Genomic DNA, 20,004 nt, shown 5'->3' with positions numbered 1-20,004 from the left:
TATATACAACTGAGCAAATTTAGGTGCAGCACCATGTCGTGGCAAGAGGCTGCCAATACGGTGGTGTACAACCCCATTGATTTTAAACACACAAGGTGCAGACCCATTATTTATCGTCTTATCAACATTAGCTCCTAGCGAAGTAAAAGCAAACATAGAGTTGTATGATCGGATCTGCCTTATAAATCGCTTCGATCGTGCATCACCATCAAATTTTAATAGTCTGGCTAGGAAATCAGGTGGTTTTTTCAGCTCTGGAAGGCTAATCTTACCACTTCTACAACACAGGTTGTAAATGATCTTTCGCTGTGATAGCACGGTCCCTTTTTTGACCCTCTCTTAGAACCAAAATACAGCTCCACAGTATGGGCATTCATGGGATGGCCCGCCATAGTAGGATCGTTTAGGGTATAGCGCTGTAGAATTAAAGCATAAGGAAAGACTGGAATATAGATTAAAGGAACGTTGGCTAAAGGATGAACAAAAACAAACCTTTTAAGGATGCAATATAATCCTTAGGCAAAGGTAAGATGTCCTCAAGAGTAGGTTTTGGGCCTATACAACGAATAGAAATGAGGCTATAAGCAGTAGGAAACAAATTTTTTCTTTGTATTTTTTTGGATCTGAAAATACCATCAAGAACATTCATCAGAGAGTAGTTTGTTCGGTGGGCAGATCTCTTCATACGTCGTCTCTCCCTATTGCTCGCAACAGCACTTCGCGGTATGTCCAGTAATGTCCTCTTCCCTAAGGGAAAGTAGTTATACTAAGAAATGAATCGAAACAATGGTTCGTTCTTTTCTCGAATGAAGCAACCAAGTCAGCTTATAAGCTATATTAGTGATGTACTTACTTTTCACATCGCCTATTGGGTTTCCACTGATTGTGTTGATTTCAATGGGCAGTTGCCTATTGGCATTAGAACGATGGGATGTGGCTTGCTGGGAAGGACCTGATGGAACGCTTCCCTGCGCGACATCTGCATGTATGCTACTTGGTCCAGTGTGCACAGCATCTGAGCTTGAGGCGCAAAGGAACAGAACCTACTGAACCAAATACTGGAGCTTGCAGAAATCCTAAGGAAGCCAATTTGCTGTCTTAGTTAGCTGAGCTAAATAATAAAACCAACATGTACAAATGTGTGGCGCGAATAACACACCCTGGCCTAATGAAGCATGACGCCTTAATCGACTCTCACGCGCCCGTTGGACACGCGATTTTGCTTTACCAGACATTGCAAAGAAAATGGGGACACATACAGGGAGCCACTCTGCACAGCGCATCACAAAATAGAACACAATTGAACATGCACAGTGAGTAACATAGATAATAGCAGGTTTTAAAAAAGGCGAAAACAATAAGCAGCTGCAAATATGGGAACAAAAATTGAACAAAACCAAATCAATAGATCAAGTTGGTAGTTTACATATAGGACCAGAAACAGAGGGCAATAATTAAAGTACGAAAAAACAACGATCACCATTAAGAATACTTTTTAACTACCCCGATACAACAGAGGAACAATCCTACGACCTATGCGCACTGCAGAAAAAATGGTCCTCCCTAACAAAGGTGAACCATAGAGAGTTACACTGCTTTAGTACATTCTCACAAGGCAGATCTGTAGGACCATAGCGCGCCTCTAACCTAGCAAGGTGTGCAGCCGCTGTTATAGCTACGTCAACCGCAGACGCGGCTATCTTTCTGTATGAAAGCAACATGTGGAAGTTATAATCGTGCACAGCGAAACCATACTTGACTTGGAGAAACCTAACAGCCTGCTGTGCAACCATTTCATGGGAAACGGCCGACGGCTGTACTGCAGCAACCCAAAAGAACTTGCTTACTGTACCGCAGCCTAACTGCTCGTCAGGAAGACTAAGTTCAACACCTGCTAACAGCACTCCGTCACCATCTACCTCCCAAAGGTATGACACCCAAGGTAAAAGGCAATGGGAAGCAACAGCGTTCAACAAAGAGACGTAGGAAACGCCAACTGCCACCATCCCGCCGAGAGCACTGCGAATCGCAGAGACAGCTTTCAAATAGGGGGAAAAGAGGGCTTAAAATGTAGAGGAGACAGGGGCTGAGGGAAGGTAAGATATATACTAAGATAGCAAGAACAGGAAGATGTTATAAAGTAGCTACACTGCCGCGTGGGGCCAAACACAGATATATATTCTGGAACCAACGTTCACATGTCCTGTACAGAGCACCTCACACTCGAGAATCCTCTATGAAAAAGGGAAAAAAACAAAGGTTGACATATAAAACATTGACCAGACAGCAATGGTCCCCTCCCAAACAAACCAAACGCAATAAAGGTGGCAATAAAAGCACAAAGAACAACACACATCAATCTGGGCGATATAAAGAGAAGAACACTACCTTGGTGGTACCGGAGACCCAACACCGAAAGAAGCTACGCAGCCGTCAAGAACCAGGGACCAAGCACGAAGAGAGAGAGCAGCAGGCCAACGTGCGGTGGCCGTTCTCCTACAGAATGGAACAAAATTAGAGCCGGCATGAAACCTCACCGATGAACAGAAGCAGCCAACGGGGCTGTACCTCCTCCGCAACAGCCGATCCGGAGCTGGCGTCAAACTCTACTATCCCTAGACGGAGATGCCCCTGGATCCTGAAAGGGATTCGCTGGAAAGAACACACCGAATATGAGGAACACCGCCAATCCTAGAAAAACAATGCAACACCATGATGAGCAAGGGCAATCACCTTGCCATCGCCATCAGAGCGGAAGGTCGCAAACAGCCACTGGGCAGACTGAAGGAAAGGGAAGAACCGAGGAAAGGGGAAAACGGGATGGAAGGTAAAAAGGAGGACATCACGGGGAAACGTGTGAGCCGCTGTCGATTTCCTATTGGCCATGCAGAACACACATGGTAAACCCACCCACCAGCCAAAGGCACGCACCAACTGATATGTGGGACCATAAAGGCGTCGACGCCCACGCCTGAACAGCAACGACCCCTACGTCAACAAAAGGGCCCTCAATCAGATCCATCAGAGGAGCAAGCAGCAGCATGGACCAAGCCCATAGGCAACACGTGGCAACAAGTATGTATGTTCTCTCCTTCCCTACCCACAGTAAAAAAAAGCCCGCTTCCGTGCTCTCCCGTGCCCCACCGAGACAGGCCAAACCCACGATACAAAAACCGACGACGTGGATAGTGGCGGAAGCGAACACATCACCCCTAAAGCCGCGTAAAACGCTCTGGTGCGAGCACATTGCCCCTCTCTTTAACTACCCCGATATATGTTCCGTTTCACAACAATGGGAGGAATACAAATCACAGGATTATCTTCCATTTTGGAGAAGGACAGATACAGACCTCCTCCCACTTTCTCTGGAGCTGCAGAAGCTCTTCACAGCATGCCACACACTCAGCATGGTAAGCAGCAGCCAGTTCTTTAATCAAGGCCTTCCTTTTGATTATTCCTATCACTTCAAAACATCATGGCATTATGCACAAGCACAAGAATGCTGGCAACTATTTTACATATGGAAAATGTTTTGTAGATTTTGCAAGCAATGCATCAATAAAACTCAAAATATCTCTAAGTACTATAAAGAGGCCAGTGTACTATGTGAAAGTCATGGAGAGGTAAAGCTTTGACATTTCATAACTCACTCATGACAATATACTAGTAGCATGGTAGCTACAAGCATAACATTGTAGTATTCAGTATCTAGTAGCATAGGATACCTGCTCCAATCATTTATACAGAGTCAATTTTTTTTTGCAATATACTGGACTTCATCCCGAATAAACTGTGATGTTGGTTCAAGAACTACCATCCTATATATGCACATCTCTCAGAAAACTTTATTAGTGAACTGAATTATGGACCAGGGGGCTACGAAAATTGAGGCCATGGCCATGGCATTTGATAGGATCTTTGTGCATTCCTAGTTGTGCAGGAGATGTTTATTTCCTGCAATTGTGAGATTTCGAATTTGATTCGTGGCGAATAGTTAGTTAGCCAATACTAGTTTACAAACTCTGAACCCTCTAAAGCGATCAATATGAGTCGTGTTTTGTTGTACTCTAGTACTGAATAGGAGTAACCAAACCTAGTGCATGAACGCAAAAGGTAACAAAAATTAATGGTGCGTGAGAGAGAGACCCTTACTTCGGCTGGGATCGAAGTGTTGCTTGTCGGGCTTCTTCTCCCCATTGGCCGTTGGCTCCCCGCTACCACTCGCGCCGTCCATGGGATGGGAGGCGGAAGATCACCGCGGGTTAGGCCTTTGCTTAGATCCAACCAAACAAGCCAACTCCCAGAAAAGGGGAAGGCAACCGAGCCGAGCCGAGCAGGTTCTCTGGCTGTCTATTTGTTGGGATTTCTCGCTTCTAGATCGCCAGCGATAAGGGGCTATCTGGCCAGAGATGGAGACGGAGACGGAGAAGAGTGACAATGGCAGCGGACGCAACGCAAGTGGAGAAAGCAACCCTCCCTCGACCTCGACTAGGAAAGGAAAGGAAACAAACACGAAAGGGGAAGTATATGGGCCTCAGCTTGGCCCATGTAAAGTTTTTGCATAGGCCTCCTGAGCGGCCCAACTACTACACTTGGACTCTTTCTCTCTCATTCCACTCCGAGCGGAACTCTTCTTGCTCGGGGGATCGATCGGATGGGAACGTCGGTGCAGGTGACTCCGTTGAGTGGGGCGTACGGTGAGGGACCCCTCTGCTACCTGTTTGCCGTCGATGGCTTCTGCTTCCTCCTCGACTGCGGCTGGACCGACCTCCCACCTCCAACCCCTCGCCAAGTATGCTCCACGCTCACTCCTACCTCCAACCCCTCGCCTGGTCGGGCCTCTTCCATCTCCGACCACTTTGGATTGCAGGTAAATGTTGTGAATACATCAGGCGCACCATACACACAGCATATAGCTACTGCATCTTGATAGTTCTAATACATGTACTTTCTTTCACCAGTAAAGCTTGTAGGCAATATTCGTTGTTTACCAACACCACCATCTAAGTATCCTCTGCCAACGGCATCCGCAAGCCCCTGAATGTTTTCGCATCTAAAATCACCCTGATGGTCTCTTATGTACGTTAGCCTACCTTCCTCAACACAAGGAAAGTAGTCAACCTGGCCTTGAGAGGACAACCGACCACAATATAAATATGTATTGAACTGATCACGACGGTAATGACAAGAATAACAATGGAATTCCTGCATTGATGCTTTTGTACGTATAGCGGTTCGAGTAAGATCAACCCCCCTTAAATTTATACCTACCTGAAAACTGTGTTCACTGTAGGGGAAATTAAAGTAGTGGGTGCTGTAAAGCCATGTAAGCAGGGTGTAGGCTAGACACATGGTGCAATGGGCCAGGTATATTCAGAACAATGATATCACGCTTCAGGTTTTCTAACGAAAAATCACCAACAATCAAACCGGCAAGCTCATCAGCTGTCGGCAACTCGTACTGGACAGGACCATCCTCATCAGAGCCAACAATCCTAATTGATATTTCCTCATCACCTTCTCAGCCAAATGATCTCTTGCTAACCTAAATTGTTTTACCAAAGGATTGCATTCATCTAGCATCTGCATTAGCTCAGCAGCTATAACAGGATCTAAAGCAGAAGGATCGCCACCTTCACTAAGGATAGCACACATCCTATTCTGAATTTCATTTTGGGTATCATAAATATAGAGCTGAGCAAACTTGGTAGGAGTATTTTCATTGGGCAACAATGCACCAATACGGTGATGAACCTGGCCATTTATTTTAAAAACATAAGGACCACCACCATGGTTTAAACTATCATCGACATCTGCACCCATCGAAGTAAAAGCATCCAACAAGAATGACATGCACTGTTCAATAGTAGACCCTAAGTACTGTTTTGGACTTTTGGTTGGACATATATCATGTGTCCAGGTGAGAAGTAGTGAAGTATATGTATAGGTATAACAATAGAAGTGAATGTGGCACAATATTATTAAAGCTCAAATAATTGGGCACATCACACCGGTATCAGTTTCTTTGTTTATCAATGTGTCTCAATCCTTAAGGTCACTAACTTTGTTTAAAAACAATACTACAAAAGACGCTCACAACGCACGCACATTCAGCCCTGTAAACATATACTCTATTTCTATAAGTACCTTTAGAAGATTGAGTCGATATATTTTAAGATTAACGAAGTTACCACAGATGTCTTACTGTCGACAGGTACATCACCTACCATTGAAAAAAAATGTAAATATGAGCACTCGTTCCAAGTTTAGAACTTGAACCCGAGCGGATAGGTTTCACCACAAGAAACCCATCCAGTTGATACTATGCTGTCTTAATTAGCTTGCTACCCCAACTTTGATTATTTCTCTTGGTATATATATAATCACACAGTGCTAGCTAGGCTGCTAGCTAGCTAAGCTATATCCTGTCTGTCTCTCCTTCGCTGTGCATGTTTGGTTGTCAGCATGAGTTGGTCGGTGAGCTTGAGCATGGTAGTTAGATTAGTGAGCTTAAGCGAAGTGAGCGTAGCTTAACTGGATATGGGTTTTTTTTAATCCTGTCTGCTCGGGTTCATGTTCTAAACATGCATATGCATATGCGTGGTAGTTAGATTAGACAATCAGAATGGGAATCGTGCTAGCTGCATGCTGCCGGGGCCGGCCAGCCCTTTCAACGAACGGTGGTGGGCGGTTGTACGTCCTACAAAAAGCATGGAATGAACAAGGCAGAGAGATTCAGTACTGTCCTATAGCTAGCTTTTATATATCTTCGTTTGAAAAGAAAGATTTGGGGCTTTTCGTTTTGCCTCTACAGAATTGTTCATGTATATAGTCTGAATATACAGCTAGCTAGAAAGACTATTGGCTGCCTGTCAATATTTTGTAGGCGGCAACAAAAGTCTTATGAATCAACTGATCATATATGATTTTTTCCTCTTGCAATTAATTATGTCATAAGTTTGGGATCATTGACCAAGATATACATGAAAAACCTCTAGAATAACACAATTATTAAATCAATTTGAACTACTCATAGAGGTTAGAATTTTCTGTTATAACTTTAGAAGCTTAATTTTCATGTTTGTAAAGTGGTATATAAAAGTATATTAATCTACCCTATTAATTTCTTTATAACTATTTAGGTGACATAAAAAAGAGAAGATATAGGATAAAAATATATTCCACATGGTCATGGAAAGAAGGCACCACTTGCTACAAGCCATCTGCAAGGGTTTGCCTCCATGACCATCAACCCACCCACCACAAGTCCACAATATATACGACCGATGCATCTTTTCATGCGTGCGTGCGTGTAGTTAGCTTTTTGCAGTATATAATATTGTCCCAGTTATTTACATCTTGGTAGCTAGCTAGCTTTTGCATTGGCAGGTGTACATGCATGACTCTATTACTAATTCTTTTCTTCCCATCCAATGCAAAGCTTTGATCAAATTTCAAAAATGAAAAAATAAAAATGCAAGCCTTGATGATCAGCTGGCAATTTTGAACATTGGACTTATATATCTGGGTTCTACCAGTCAAAAGAATGAGTGGTGACTGATGAGACCTGCAAGAAGCTAGCTAGGCAAGAACTGGGCATTAGTTGCAAATGGTTTATTAGGTAGAATGACTACTGCATGAGTGACTTATAATTATTAAAAATGGTCATGATGCATGCATGTGATGGTATTTTGAGCAGACAGGGCCTAGTGTTAGGTCAAAGATGTTGGGCATGCTTATAGTGAAAGAAAGATTTTGTATCTTTGTTGATAGCTGTCTGATAAACTAATCAATTGTTTAACAATGTTTTCTGGTAAATGGTGGTCATATGTGATCTGTAAAGTGGGTGCTTTGGCCGCTCTTCCTGCAGGTTAATTTTGAAGTCTCAAACCCCTCGAGATTAACAGTATATAGACAGATTAATTAATTAATAGACGTACGCGATGGAACAGTTCATGCCATTCAACAAGAAGCTAGCCAGTGTCAGTGTCAGTGTGTACAACACTATAGTAGTACTTCCATTCTTGAATCCGTCTCACTTGAACTATAAATTACTTTGAAATTAATGATTATATTATGACGAATGAAGACTGTAACATTATATTTAGGATGCCACATATAGTACTCGAATGATATATAATACATTTTTAAGTATTCACTATCAATTTTCTAAGGAAAGAAAAAAAAAACTGTCAAAGTTTAAACTTAAATAGTGTTAATGTCAATTATTCGAGAACAAAAGGAACATGTATAAGGCCATGTTTAAATCCCACTCTAAAATTTTTCAACCTGTCACATCGAACGTTTGAACGTCTGCATGAAGTATTAAATATATGCTAAAAAATAATTAATTGCACAGATTGCGATTAATTTGCGAGACGAATCTTTTAAGTCTAATTGCTCCATAATCTGACAATGCGGTGCTACATTAAACATTTGCTAATGACGGATTAATTAGGCTTATTAATAAATTTGTCTCGCGGTTTACTGACGGATTCTGTAATTAGTTTTTTTATTAGTACCCGAACACCCCATACAACACCCTATATAATACCCAATGTGACATGCCAAAACTTTATACTCTTGGATCTAAACAGCCCCTAATTAAGCTGGAGTGAACAGTAACATGAACACATGCATGGTCCAAAGCCATGATCATCAACAGTGTTGTACTCCGTACCTACCAATTGCTCATGGGACATCGCTTTGGGGAGCTATCTACAGACTACAGCCCTAGCTAGATCATCATAATACACCATTCTTTTCCTTTTTTTTATAACTATAATACATCACTCAGACAACACATATGTAGTCACTCACCTCTCTCTGACAGTGGGGTGCTATACATAACCCGGACCCACCAGTCAGCCGCTCATGGCAGTCATAAACATATACATTGCAGATATAGCTGCACCCTGCAGCTAGGGAGACATGGATCTTATGCCTGAGACTGACTGGTATAAGCCAAACCGAAATATTTGCAAACGAAAAATAATTTATGAATAAAATTTTTATATACGTTTTCTTAGCGATCCAAAAGTAAAGGCTGAAAAATAAATTTCGATGAAAAAACTCTAAATTTAAGATTAAAAATTTAAATTTTGGCTGATAAGTATAAGCATAAACGAAAAGATGGGCATATAGTATATATGCATGGTGAGGTTTGGTATAAAAGAATCTGGAGCTCGGCCAAGTGCTTCAGACAAAATCCACTTCACTGCAGGTCAGAGCCATCAACTTTTACAGTAGTCTTCACCATCTCTCTCTCTCTTTTTTCTCTCTTCTCTGTGACTCTGAGTTTGTTGTGTATGGGAGGAATTGAAGGTGCACGCATGCGTGCAAGGCTAATTCGTTTTCTTTTTGCTCCATGTAGTCGCCATCGATCGCCATAGCCATGGCTGATCACCAGTGCCCTATACCAGCGTAGCAGCTGGATGCTTAATTAATTAGCTCATAGCTGCTAATTAACTCATCAAAGCTAGCTATAGCCTAGCTAACACGAGTAAGTAGTGCATATTAGCTAGCTCTCTCATCGTCATCATTCACCGGCCAAGCACGATATATCGAGATAAGAAAAAGATTATATAGAGATGCATGAGCTATATATATATAGCCCAATATAGATGGATAGATATAGCCATTAGCTATATATAGAGAGAACTGGAGCTTAATTAAGAAATTCTTTCGCATGTCAATATGCCATTGGTTGCCAGGGGTGGTGCTACTATATAATGTGGTATTACCTCCGTTTTCTTGATATATGACGCCATTAACTTTTTGATAAATGTTTAATCTTTTATCTTATATAATTTTTTTGTGCAAATATAAAAAAAAATTAAGTCGTGATTAAAGAACATTTGATGATAAATCAAGTCACAATAAAATAAATGATAATTACATATTTTTTTAGAATAAGACAAATGGCTAAACATATCTCAAAAAGTTAACTACGTCATATATTAAAAATAGAGGGAGTATGTTTTATTGAAAGTGTGAAACTTTTTTTTGGAAAGACAGTGGAGTATATAGTATAGTAAAATTGCAGTGTGTAGGGCTGCTAGTACTGCTGAGCTAGCTTAGCTATGTGTAGTGTGGCATGGCATCAAAAGCTTCATCCTTTAACCCCCTTGGGAAGTATCCTAGTGTCTTGTGCTCCATGTCCCTTTGCACTTGCTTTCACTTTATGCCAAACAGCTAGTAGGAGGAGGTAGAGCAAGTATAAGCTGCTGAGCTAGCAGCCATGGAGAGGAGTTGTTGTATCTTCCCTGGTCTTGCTTGCTCCATCTATAAATCCACCTTCACCTCCTTTCTTCTACCTCAATCCTTCACACCTTTGCACTGTTCTTCATTTCTTCTACTCCCTGAACATTTACATATAGCTGTATATATGTATCTCTATCTCTCTAGTAGCCTTCTTGTCCTTTGCTTCAACTGTGTGTATATGCCTAGTAGCTAGCTAGCTTGTGTATGCATCAATATCTGGTTAAGTCATCACTAGTTCACTATATTTATCTACATGGAGCATATGGAAGGAAAGAGAGAAACATGTGTTGTCCCTATATCTCCCTTTCTGTTCTCTTGGTTATTACTATCTTGCACTGTGATGTTTGCATGTGTGTTTATTTACACTGGATGAGATGATGAGGTTGAGAGGTTTGTTCAGAAGCTGTGTAGTGTGTGCCTGGCTCCCTGTATGCCACACATGTAGACCAACCCATGGTGTCTGGTTGCCTACTGGGTGGCGTGCAAGGAGCCAAGCATGCATGCCTGCCTGCATATGGTTGCTTGACATATCCATTAATTCCAGCTTCTTTTTTAAGTGTCATTTGATGTAGTATACATATATTTGTGTATGTATGTGTTCATGTGTAAGTTTTTCGTGCCTTTACATCTTTGATCTTAATTTGGTGTGGTTCTAATTAATTGCAGGTGCAAGAAGGATGTGTTTCATCTTCATTCCTCACTGACCAAGTTTGATTATTTTGGAATACTTGTGAGCGAGGTTATATATAATATTTGAATGTTTATTTTTTAAGTAATGGTTATGCATGTTTTTGTTCTGGGTTTTATATATGGCATGATTACTGATGCTATAATTCTGAAGAACATTTCCTGACTTCTGTTAATTTCATTGAAACGGCTTAACTTATACATTTATTCCGGCTAGCTAAATAGATGTTCCATGTAATAATGAAAGTTGAAGGCAACCATGCATGATGTTATGTAGACAAGTAATTTGTCCTGTTAATTTTTAATCAATTATTCATTTGCTTGGATGTATCTGTTGAGGAATCTTGCTATATATTCCACATATTTGATTTGATCCAGCTGTGTGCTTGCTTTTTCTTAGAGAAGGGTATTTTTTTTACCCGGCCTCTACATCCAACTGAATATATGCAACATTTTTAACTTAGCCCTTAAATAACATAATCTGAAATTCGCTTCTATGGAGATTTAAACCTAGGACCTTAAGATGCTACTTAGGTCACTGTAATCACTAAGCTATATGCCTTTTCACAACAGTGCAGTGTGTTTACTGATATATTCCTCATCACAAACGGCTCGCTATATATTTGTTCGGCCTAAATTAATGCTTGAATTAATGCAAGTATGCAACCATGATGCATAGAGGTTTCTTCCTTTAGGCAGCTGAAACTATATAATTAAGATGTATTATTTTATGTTTTAATTTAATTTGTGCAGTTCTGCTACAAATTATGATCAAGCTATACAGCTAGCTAGTTGCACAAGCAAGGCTCTCATCTGGTCAATATTTTCTTGACAAAGAAATTTAGGGCCTGACGTTTGTTCGTTCCGATTATTTTAATTTCTTGTTTTAGAACAATGTACTTCGTATATACGGGTACATCACTTTTGGGGACAGAATCCATTAATTGTGTGATTATCATCATATGCTCATTCTTGTCTAGTTGAGCAATGCCTAGTAAATTGATCAGCTGCATCGGATTTTGCTAAAATATTTGTAAGACAGACCGTAAACTTTCTACAAACTCTTTCATTTGTGTGCTTTCTGGGTGTAAGTGTAATGATTTTTTTTTTGAAGAAATGAGTGTAATGATGTACTACTATACGCCTCTCTACGGTTGTGATTAGTTAATTTGTCATTGTACTGATCAATACAAAATTCTTATGATTCTCTGATTGAAAAAATGTTGTTTGTAGAACTAGCTAGCTAGACAATAATTCTTTCACTTCAGTATGAACCAAAACTCCTGCTGCTATTAATTAATTTCTGCTGAATAATACCGTCATAATTAACATGAATGTAGTCCTCATGAGCTGGATGCATATAAACTAGCAGCTGGCATTCAGTTCTTCTGTAATTAATTTCCTTCTAAATTGGTTGAATTTTTTAGATAATAAAAATATGTTACATCTCCGATTTCTGTTCGTTAGGCACGCAACCATTGATTTTTGTTGGATATATTACATGCTTATCTCGAATTGGTCAATTGTCAGTATCGATTAACAAGTTATCCTTGTCAACGGCGAAGCTCCTTAGACTTGACTGGATGCTATTTTCTTTCTACCCTTTTTTTCTCAGATGCTAGTATTTTCTAGTCAGGTACTTGTACTGCAGTTTGCACGTGTGCTATACATGAAGAACGTTGTACAAGATATTCACAGTTTGTTTAGTAATTCTCATTGAATCAGACAAAGTAAATCAATTTTGTAGTGCATTTCAGGCCTCATCGTTTGGCTTTTTTCGTAATAAGCCAAAACGGCTTATTAGAGAATACAAATGAATTTGTAGATAAAACTTTTATATATGTGTTCTCGGTGACTTAAAAGCCAATGCTGAAAAAAAACTACGTTGAAAATATCTCAAAATCAATGTCAAAATTAAGTTTGAAAATTTAAATTTTGGCTTTTTCTTTGGCCGAATAGGCCATCCAATGGGAGCCGAAGCTTGACCCCTTTTATTAATCAAAGTTTCATATTGATTATTGAACCCCATCTAGACCATTTTGTCTGCTGAAGGGCAATATATATTTTATTTTCTATATAACTCTTTTCCTGAAAATAATATTGTGCTTCACATTGAACAACCAATCTACACTGTTGTACAATTAGTTGGTGATGACCTCCAGCTCACTCATGTGTTGGTCTCTGATGGACCAGCCATTGTTGCATGCTTGCATTTGCATGCATTCATGGACCACTTCACTAGCTGTAGTTAGTACAAACATACAAGAATGCATTCAGGAGCTGTGTCACTGTGCCTATGTGGCCACAAAGCAGGAAAGGTTAAGCTACAGTGATGCTGATGGTGAGTGCTGAGAGTAAGTAGGACACTGCCATTATATGCTGATCTGCAGCCAAAGTCAAGAATGTCCCCAGTGATTGGGAGAAACACCTGGGTCCCCTCTTGCACAACAGAGCTTTGCATTATGACTTTTTTTTTTCCTGCAGACAGCATGGCAGTGGCTGCACTTGCATATTGGTGATGAACAGTATCTGAACTATCCAGATCCCAGTGAATCTGAAATCAGTTTACAGTTTTCAGTGTGCAGGAAGCAGAGCAAGAGATTCTTCACAACATCACGCGTTACAGAGATAGATGATCATCATGGAAGACAATAATATGATCTGTCATTTTACAAGTTGAAAGTGGAAAAAACATTTTGGCAATTTATCTCAGAACACAAGCAGCAGACAAGGTGTCGTGTACAATTAAGAACTGAAGAAGTGTCCATTGCACATTCAAAAACAGGAGACATTCCATGAACAAACAAGATATACTATCATGTACTTTCTTCACTCTAGACTGCTTTTCAGGCTATAAATGAAGTAAATCTATACATCGAAAAAAAAAATCAAACCAGCAAAAAGATTTCTGGAAAACATTTCTCCTACACTACCTTTTGTCGATGCAATCTTCGTATCTGCATTCAACCTCGGGTCACTCACGATCTGATATCGCGGTGAATGTCATGGAGGCTTCTGTTGTCTCTTGCGACAACAAAGGAGAAGAGTGTGCCATGATGGAAGATAGCAATGTGGATGTTGAGGATGAAACTATGTCCACTTCTTTCCTCATGCTCCTGACCTTAAGATCCATAAAGTCACTGATTATTGCGGGCTTGCTGATCTTCGCCAGCTCAACATCCATTTCACCTGTTAGCATGCGGACAACCATCGACATTGTGGGTCGATGTTTCGTGACATCTTGTGTACACAAAAGCCCAATTTTCAGGAACATACAGGCTTGTGCAACATCCAAGTCATCACCCAAAGAAGCGTCTATGATTTTCTCCAAATCACCCTCTTCATAGTGCACCCATGTCTGCAAGAGGAGAACCCCATTTGTGATCTCTGGGAACTGTAGCAGTAAAAGAACAAAAGCCCCAATTCAGAACATTTGCTCCCTAGCTGAGACACGAATAACTTTTACATCATGATGATGATGCTTTCATGTAGAAGAAAAAGTTGGCAACTGATGTGTTTGGCAGCATGCAACTCGCATTTCATTATGACAATTTTACTCCCTCTATTTTTTAATGATTTGACTTTTACCAAACTTTTGTTCACGAACGCTTTCATGTTTGCGACTCCCAATATGTAATTTCCATTGTGCCCATGTAAATAATTATATTAACCAGCACATTCAGCAGTACCCATAAAACTAAGGCATTGCTAATGTGCCCTGCACAGCTACTGAGAGGACTAGGCTGTCAAGTGAAATTTGATCACATTCTATAAAAAGCACAAATAATCACCTAGTAAATTATGCGGTGATCAAGAGTGTTAACTATTAAAACCAGAATATGATTTTACAAATATAATAGCTGAAAACTTGAAATGTCATGGCTAAGATTCTAAAAGCAATAATTGCATGTATCTCCATTAGTCCTCTTATGGGAAACCAAGACTTCCACTTGAAGGCACCAACATTAGTTCATGGAACAAATACAACACTCATATTAGATATAACTTCAGCCTAAATAAATAATTTAGTGATGATGGTAAAAAAAGATAGTAACTTCTGATATACAAGGAACAACAAAAAAAAGTATTGTATTTTATCTTACCCTTTCAAGAAGTATCTGATCTTCATAGGGTAATCTTGTATTGGTGTTGGATCTCCCACTAACTATTTCTAGTAACAGAACACCAAAACTATAAACATCTGACTTCCGTGTCACTTGTCCTCGAATGGCATACTCTGGAGCCAAGTAACCTCTGTCATGTAAAACTGAGTAAGTAAAGCTGCAGATGTATTGATATTTGATGGGTCATAAATATAATCCATAAATTACTAAATAATCATTTGATATTTGCAATTTTAATTGCCTTAGCTTTTCCACTGACAATCATTTCATAAAATGTAAAAGAAATTGTTGGGGTGTACTGTCATATGGGTCAACCATTTAAACTGAAAGGAATGCTATAGGCACTACCATAGATACCCAAGAAAAAGATAAGGTACTTGAAAAATGCATCGTACTTGTTAACTCATTATAAAAAGAACTTATGACAAAGTTTACTTACAATGTTCCAGCAACCCTTGTGCTAACATGTGATGCATCTGGAGGCAAAAGCTTTGCTAAACCGAAATCAGATATTTTCGGCGTAAGATCTTTATCTAGAAGTATATTGCTTGCTTTGATATCCCGGTGAACAATGTGGGGATTTACAACTTCATGGAGGTATGTTAGTCCACGGGCGATGCCAACACAAATATTTACTCGAGTTGCCCAGTTGAACTGGATGTTGCTGTGGCCATAACCTGAAAAAACAAAAGAGGAAAAACAAAGGAAACTGTTTGAATATCTAGGTCTTTTCTTAGCACTGTATGTAAAAATTTGAGAGGATAAAGCAATAGAAACGATTCAAGTAACCATACCCAAAAGTGTTTGTGCAAGGCTATTATTTTCAAGATAATTGTAGACAAGGATTCTTTGGTTTCCTTCCACACAATAGCCATAAAGCTTGACAAGATTTTCATGAGATACGTTTGAAATTGCCATGAGTTCGTTCAGAAATTCCTTGGCTCCCTGTCTTGACTCTAAAGATAGCACCTTGACGGCAACAAGCTTTCCATTCCTTAGCTTTCCCTGCACCATTAATCCATCATGATGAACACGTGAGAATTCATTTTTTTTTTGGAATTTTTCTTCACTTATTTGTTTGAACTTTGAAGGCTACTTATATTACCTTATACACAGATCCAAAACCTCCCTCACCAATCTTATTAGACGGGCTAAAATTTTCAGTAACCCTTGAAAGCTCCTTGTAAGTGAATTTTGTTATATTCATATCACCAGAGGGGTCTGTACAAATCATGTTAAATATTCAGCAAGAAACATATCAAGGATGAATATGGACAAATCATGTTCAACAAATAGGGTATAATGCAGTCTGTTTTAGAGATCTCTACCATCATTATGCTGAGAACTTTGCTGTCGGGTTGCCCTTCTCTTGCCAAATATACAAAAACAACCCATTACCGAAATCTAAAACTACTATGATGGCCTTAATTCTGCAGTTCAACAAATACAGTTTCACTTGTGAATATCCACATAAGCATGTCATCAATTTTCAACAGCTGCCATCATGTCCTGAAAAGAAAGAATGCAGGTAATGGTTAGCTAAGAAGAAAGGTATATTGAGCACTTAGCCACTTATCATTTCAAACATTAAGTTCATGATTAACATTATACAGAAATGTTACATTCCAGGAGTGCTGCAAATTGTCATGGTGGCACAGAATGAATGCAGCCTTTTCATTTGTCCATAAGGTCCAGAATTACAGCTAAACCACAATAATCTTAGGCCTACCACGACGTCTCGATGTCAGACTGACCTTGCTTCAACTGTTTTACTAGATGCAGCAGTTATGTGGGTTTCGTGATAAAAAAATTACAATAAGCAGCCAAAATAGGCCATTGATTGGTTACAGCTCAACCAACATCAGTAAAGATGATCTAGTTATACAACTTAAAGTGGGAGTAACATGTTTAAAGCTCGGGGAATGCAAGCAGGAAGCAGGTGAGATGAACTAACATAGTATTAGACTATTAGAGCCAGCCAGCAGCAGTACGGATTGCTCTATATTTCTAGAATTTATCTACATTTCATAATTTCTACCCACAGAAACGCTATCATTGGGCAGGCACCATCCGATCAATTGCTCGTCAACAGGACCAACTAATTTCAAGAAAATGGAAAAAAAAAAGATTTTCTAGTCTAACTAACTCTGCTAGTGATAGAAACAATCTATGATTAGACCTACTGCATCCCACACGCAACATACAATAAGTAATGCGTGATTAGGCCTGGTCTCCAAAGCGAAAACGAAAGTTCCATCCCACCATTGTTGTTGACATCCTAATCCTAGCACATTCTCCACTCACCCAAAAAAAAAAAAATCAGAATATGTAAACTGATTTCCATACAGATTGGCGATCACACACGACAAGGTACAAAATCGAAGATCCATTCATGAGCATGTAAAATTGAGAGACAACCTAAGAAAAGAACTCAATTTAGCCCCCCATCGAATTCGGGGCTCTCATCTATCTCACGAATCATTCCCAAATCTTTAACCAATCAACACCGGGAAGCAGTCTACTACTACTACTATCAACGAACAAGCAATCCCTAATTCCATACTCAACGAACAAACAATCCCCAACCTTTGTATCCGCAGAATCCAGAGAAATCAACCAAGAAGACGACTCACCTGATAATCCCAACCAAGCAAGAATCCGAGCAGAGCTAGTCCAAGAAGCTCAAAGCTCCGGGAAAGCAGCCTCTCCGGCGAGCTGTTCGTCGGCGAATGGCAGCTTCGCAGCGGCGGTGGGCTTGGGTTGTAGCGAACCAGGTGGCCGTATTTGACTTCTCCGCAGTGGGAATCGGGAAACGGGAGCAAGAAGAAGAAGAAGAAAAACAAGAAGAAGAGGAGCAGGAGGATAGGCTGGCCGGTCAAACCGTTGACCACGTGGTGGCCGCGTTGGCCGCGTGGCCCACCTGTCAGAGAGACGGACGCGTGGCGCGGCTCGGGCTCGACGCGGCGGCGGCGGCTCGGCGGGTCGGACTCGGGACGCGATCGCGCATTGTGGCATGTGGTGGTGGTTGTGGGTCGGGTCCAAGTTGAAAACGAGTCGATTGACTCGATCGCTCGCCAGGTCAGTGTTACGATGGCTTTGGCTTTGGTGGCTTGGTTGGTCCATTTGCAGGATCGTCGAGCTCGATTAGCACTTGCGTGAAACTGCTGGCACTCGTGTTGATTGATTTGTGATTGGTACCGTGACATGTTTGTTTTTTTTCTTCCCGGATAATTACACGGTAGACGTGCACGTATATACTCCCTTCGAGTTTTGATAATACTTATCGTTTTGGACAATGGCACGATCTAAAAAAAACAACCACTATTATTTTTCATTATAAGTACTTTTTAAGACTAATTTATACATGTAGTAATCACAATGTATAAACAACAAATATTTTAAAAATAATTTATAATCAAAGATTCTAAAGTTTAATCTCGCCCTTATCTAAAACAATATTATCAGTTCGGAGGGAGTACATGTAGTTGATTGTAGTGTCGATATAATGTTGGTTTGTCATGCTAACCGCAAAACAGTTAAAAAAAATATTCTTTTCTTTTTCACATAGTTGAAAAGTGAGAATTGCAATTCAGCTAGTATATTTAAGTATATGCTATCGTGATTTATTTGGTTAAAATTTTAAAGCTACTAGCTCTTCAACTATTTTTACAGCTTATAATTTTGTTAGATATTTGTTTTCTAAAAGAAAAATGACGGTCATAGTTGCACACTGAATAAAGTTTGTAGTGTTAAGTATTTAAATGCGAAGGTAGTAGGCCGGTCGTCTTGGAAAAGAAGTGCGATTTAAAACGTGTTCTTTTGAGTTAGGATAACATAATAAAGTACTACTAGCAATCAAACTGCAATAGGTTATGATGAATACTATATTTCATATAGGGCAATTTGCAATACTCAATTACTCATGGACTGGACTTTTGGTTGGAGGAGGCACCTAAATTACTCTCTATAGTATGAACAAATCAGAAAAGCTCTAATTTCAAATTTAAAATGAAAGTATGACCAGAACAAGAGGTACTCTATTCGTTCTAAAATATAGCAATTTTTTAATAGGTAAAAACAAAGATCTGTTTAAATTCATAATATTAAAATTAATGTCATATCCGTTTAAAAGTTGTTATATTTTAGAACGGATGTGGTACGGTAGTACTCGTCAAAAATACAGTTGCGTACTTGTAAAAAGCATGCGATCTCACCTGTCCCAACTATCGCCTACGGTCTACGGTGAGCCAGCACTGTGCTGTCACCGACGGGTGGGGCCCGCGGGAACGAACGGCTAATGATTTGGCCAACTAAAAATGCTAATCTCAGAGTGCTCGGGGACTAATCCTCCACTCATGAGACAGCTTTTGGTTACTGCACAATAAGCCTGCACTTTCAGTTCAGTGTGCTCGCTCTGCAGCTGGTGGACATTTGGATTTTGGAACAAGCTGCAATTTTCAGTAAACACCTTGTGATAATCTTCAATTGATTATTTCTGATTTTCATTAGCCGATCAGCCAGCTTGCAAATGATCCAATATTGAATTTTCCAATGGGACAAATTTATATTTAAGTTCCTCGTACCATTCAAACAAGTGACCGTTATGTTTATACCCTAGCTTTGAGTCGTAATTATAATCTTACCTCTTCTTTTTAGTGTGTGTGATTTTGTTTTTTTTTCTTTTTTCAAAGGAAGCTATGCCCCTATTCCATTAAGTTTGCTTGCATATTTGCTCATGTTTCTGTTACACCAATTATGTTTTTCTCTGTTTTGATAACAAGCATTTTAGACAAATACCAGATGTTCCAATGCATCTGTCTGTTAAATTGGTCAGAAAAATGAAAAAGATTCAAAGCTCGTCGGGGCAGCTTGCTGCTTACTCCCTCCGTCCAAAAAAAATATATTAATATAAGATTGGATGTGACACATT

The 20,004-nt window shown here is 39.8% G+C and overlaps 1 protein-coding gene and 1 long non-coding RNA gene across 3 annotated transcripts; one reads left to right on the top strand and one right to left on the bottom strand.

Moving 5' to 3' along the window:
* The first annotated feature begins 10,164 nt into the window (after window positions 1-10,164).
* On the top strand, window positions 10,165-13,838 carry LOC127763938 (uncharacterized). Its single transcript, XR_008015778.1, has 2 exons — window positions 10,165-11,002; window positions 11,704-13,838. It is a non-coding gene; the product is annotated as an uncharacterized LOC127763938 (long non-coding RNA).
* Window positions 13,634-17,886, bottom strand: LOC127763936 (cold-responsive protein kinase 1-like). Of its 2 annotated transcripts, none has more exons than XM_052288745.1 (7): window positions 17,708-17,886; window positions 16,403-16,583; window positions 16,180-16,295; window positions 15,869-16,079; window positions 15,514-15,751; window positions 15,054-15,204; window positions 13,634-14,344 (listed from the first exon to the last, which is right to left on the bottom strand). In XM_052288745.1, exons 2-7 carry the CDS (start codon window positions 16,467-16,469, stop codon window positions 13,925-13,927), a joined length of 1,203 nt encoding a protein of 400 aa, XP_052144705.1. In that variant the 5' UTR covers window positions 16,470-16,583; window positions 17,708-17,886; the 3' UTR covers window positions 13,634-13,924. The 2 variants fall into 2 exon arrangements, with proteins under 2 accessions (XP_052144705.1, XP_052144706.1); XM_052288746.1 differs by having other exon boundaries at window positions 13,634-14,308.
* Between the last annotated feature and the right edge of the window lie 2,118 nt (window positions 17,887-20,004).

The sequence above is a fragment of the Oryza glaberrima genome, chromosome 2 (assembly GCF_000147395.1).
Source record: "Oryza glaberrima chromosome 2, OglaRS2, whole genome shotgun sequence".
Lineage (NCBI taxonomy): Eukaryota > Viridiplantae > Streptophyta > Magnoliopsida > Poales > Poaceae > Oryza > Oryza glaberrima.
The sequence above is the reverse complement of the archived record's forward strand: the minus strand, read 5'-3'. Positions and strand labels throughout refer to the sequence as shown.

Coding starts and splice junctions, on each gene's coding strand:
- LOC127763936 (XM_052288745.1), bottom strand. CDS start 16,469: ATGGGTTGTTTTTGTATATTTGGCAAGAGAAGGGCAACCCGACAGCAA. Junction 16,080..16,179: donor GTTTTGGATCTGTGTATAAG/GTAATATAAGTA, acceptor TTAATGGTGCAG/GGAAAGCTAAGGAATGGAAA. Junction 15,205..15,513: donor ACAAGGGTTGCTGGAACATT/GTAAGTAAACTT, acceptor TTTACATGACAG/AGGTTACTTGGCTCCAGAGT.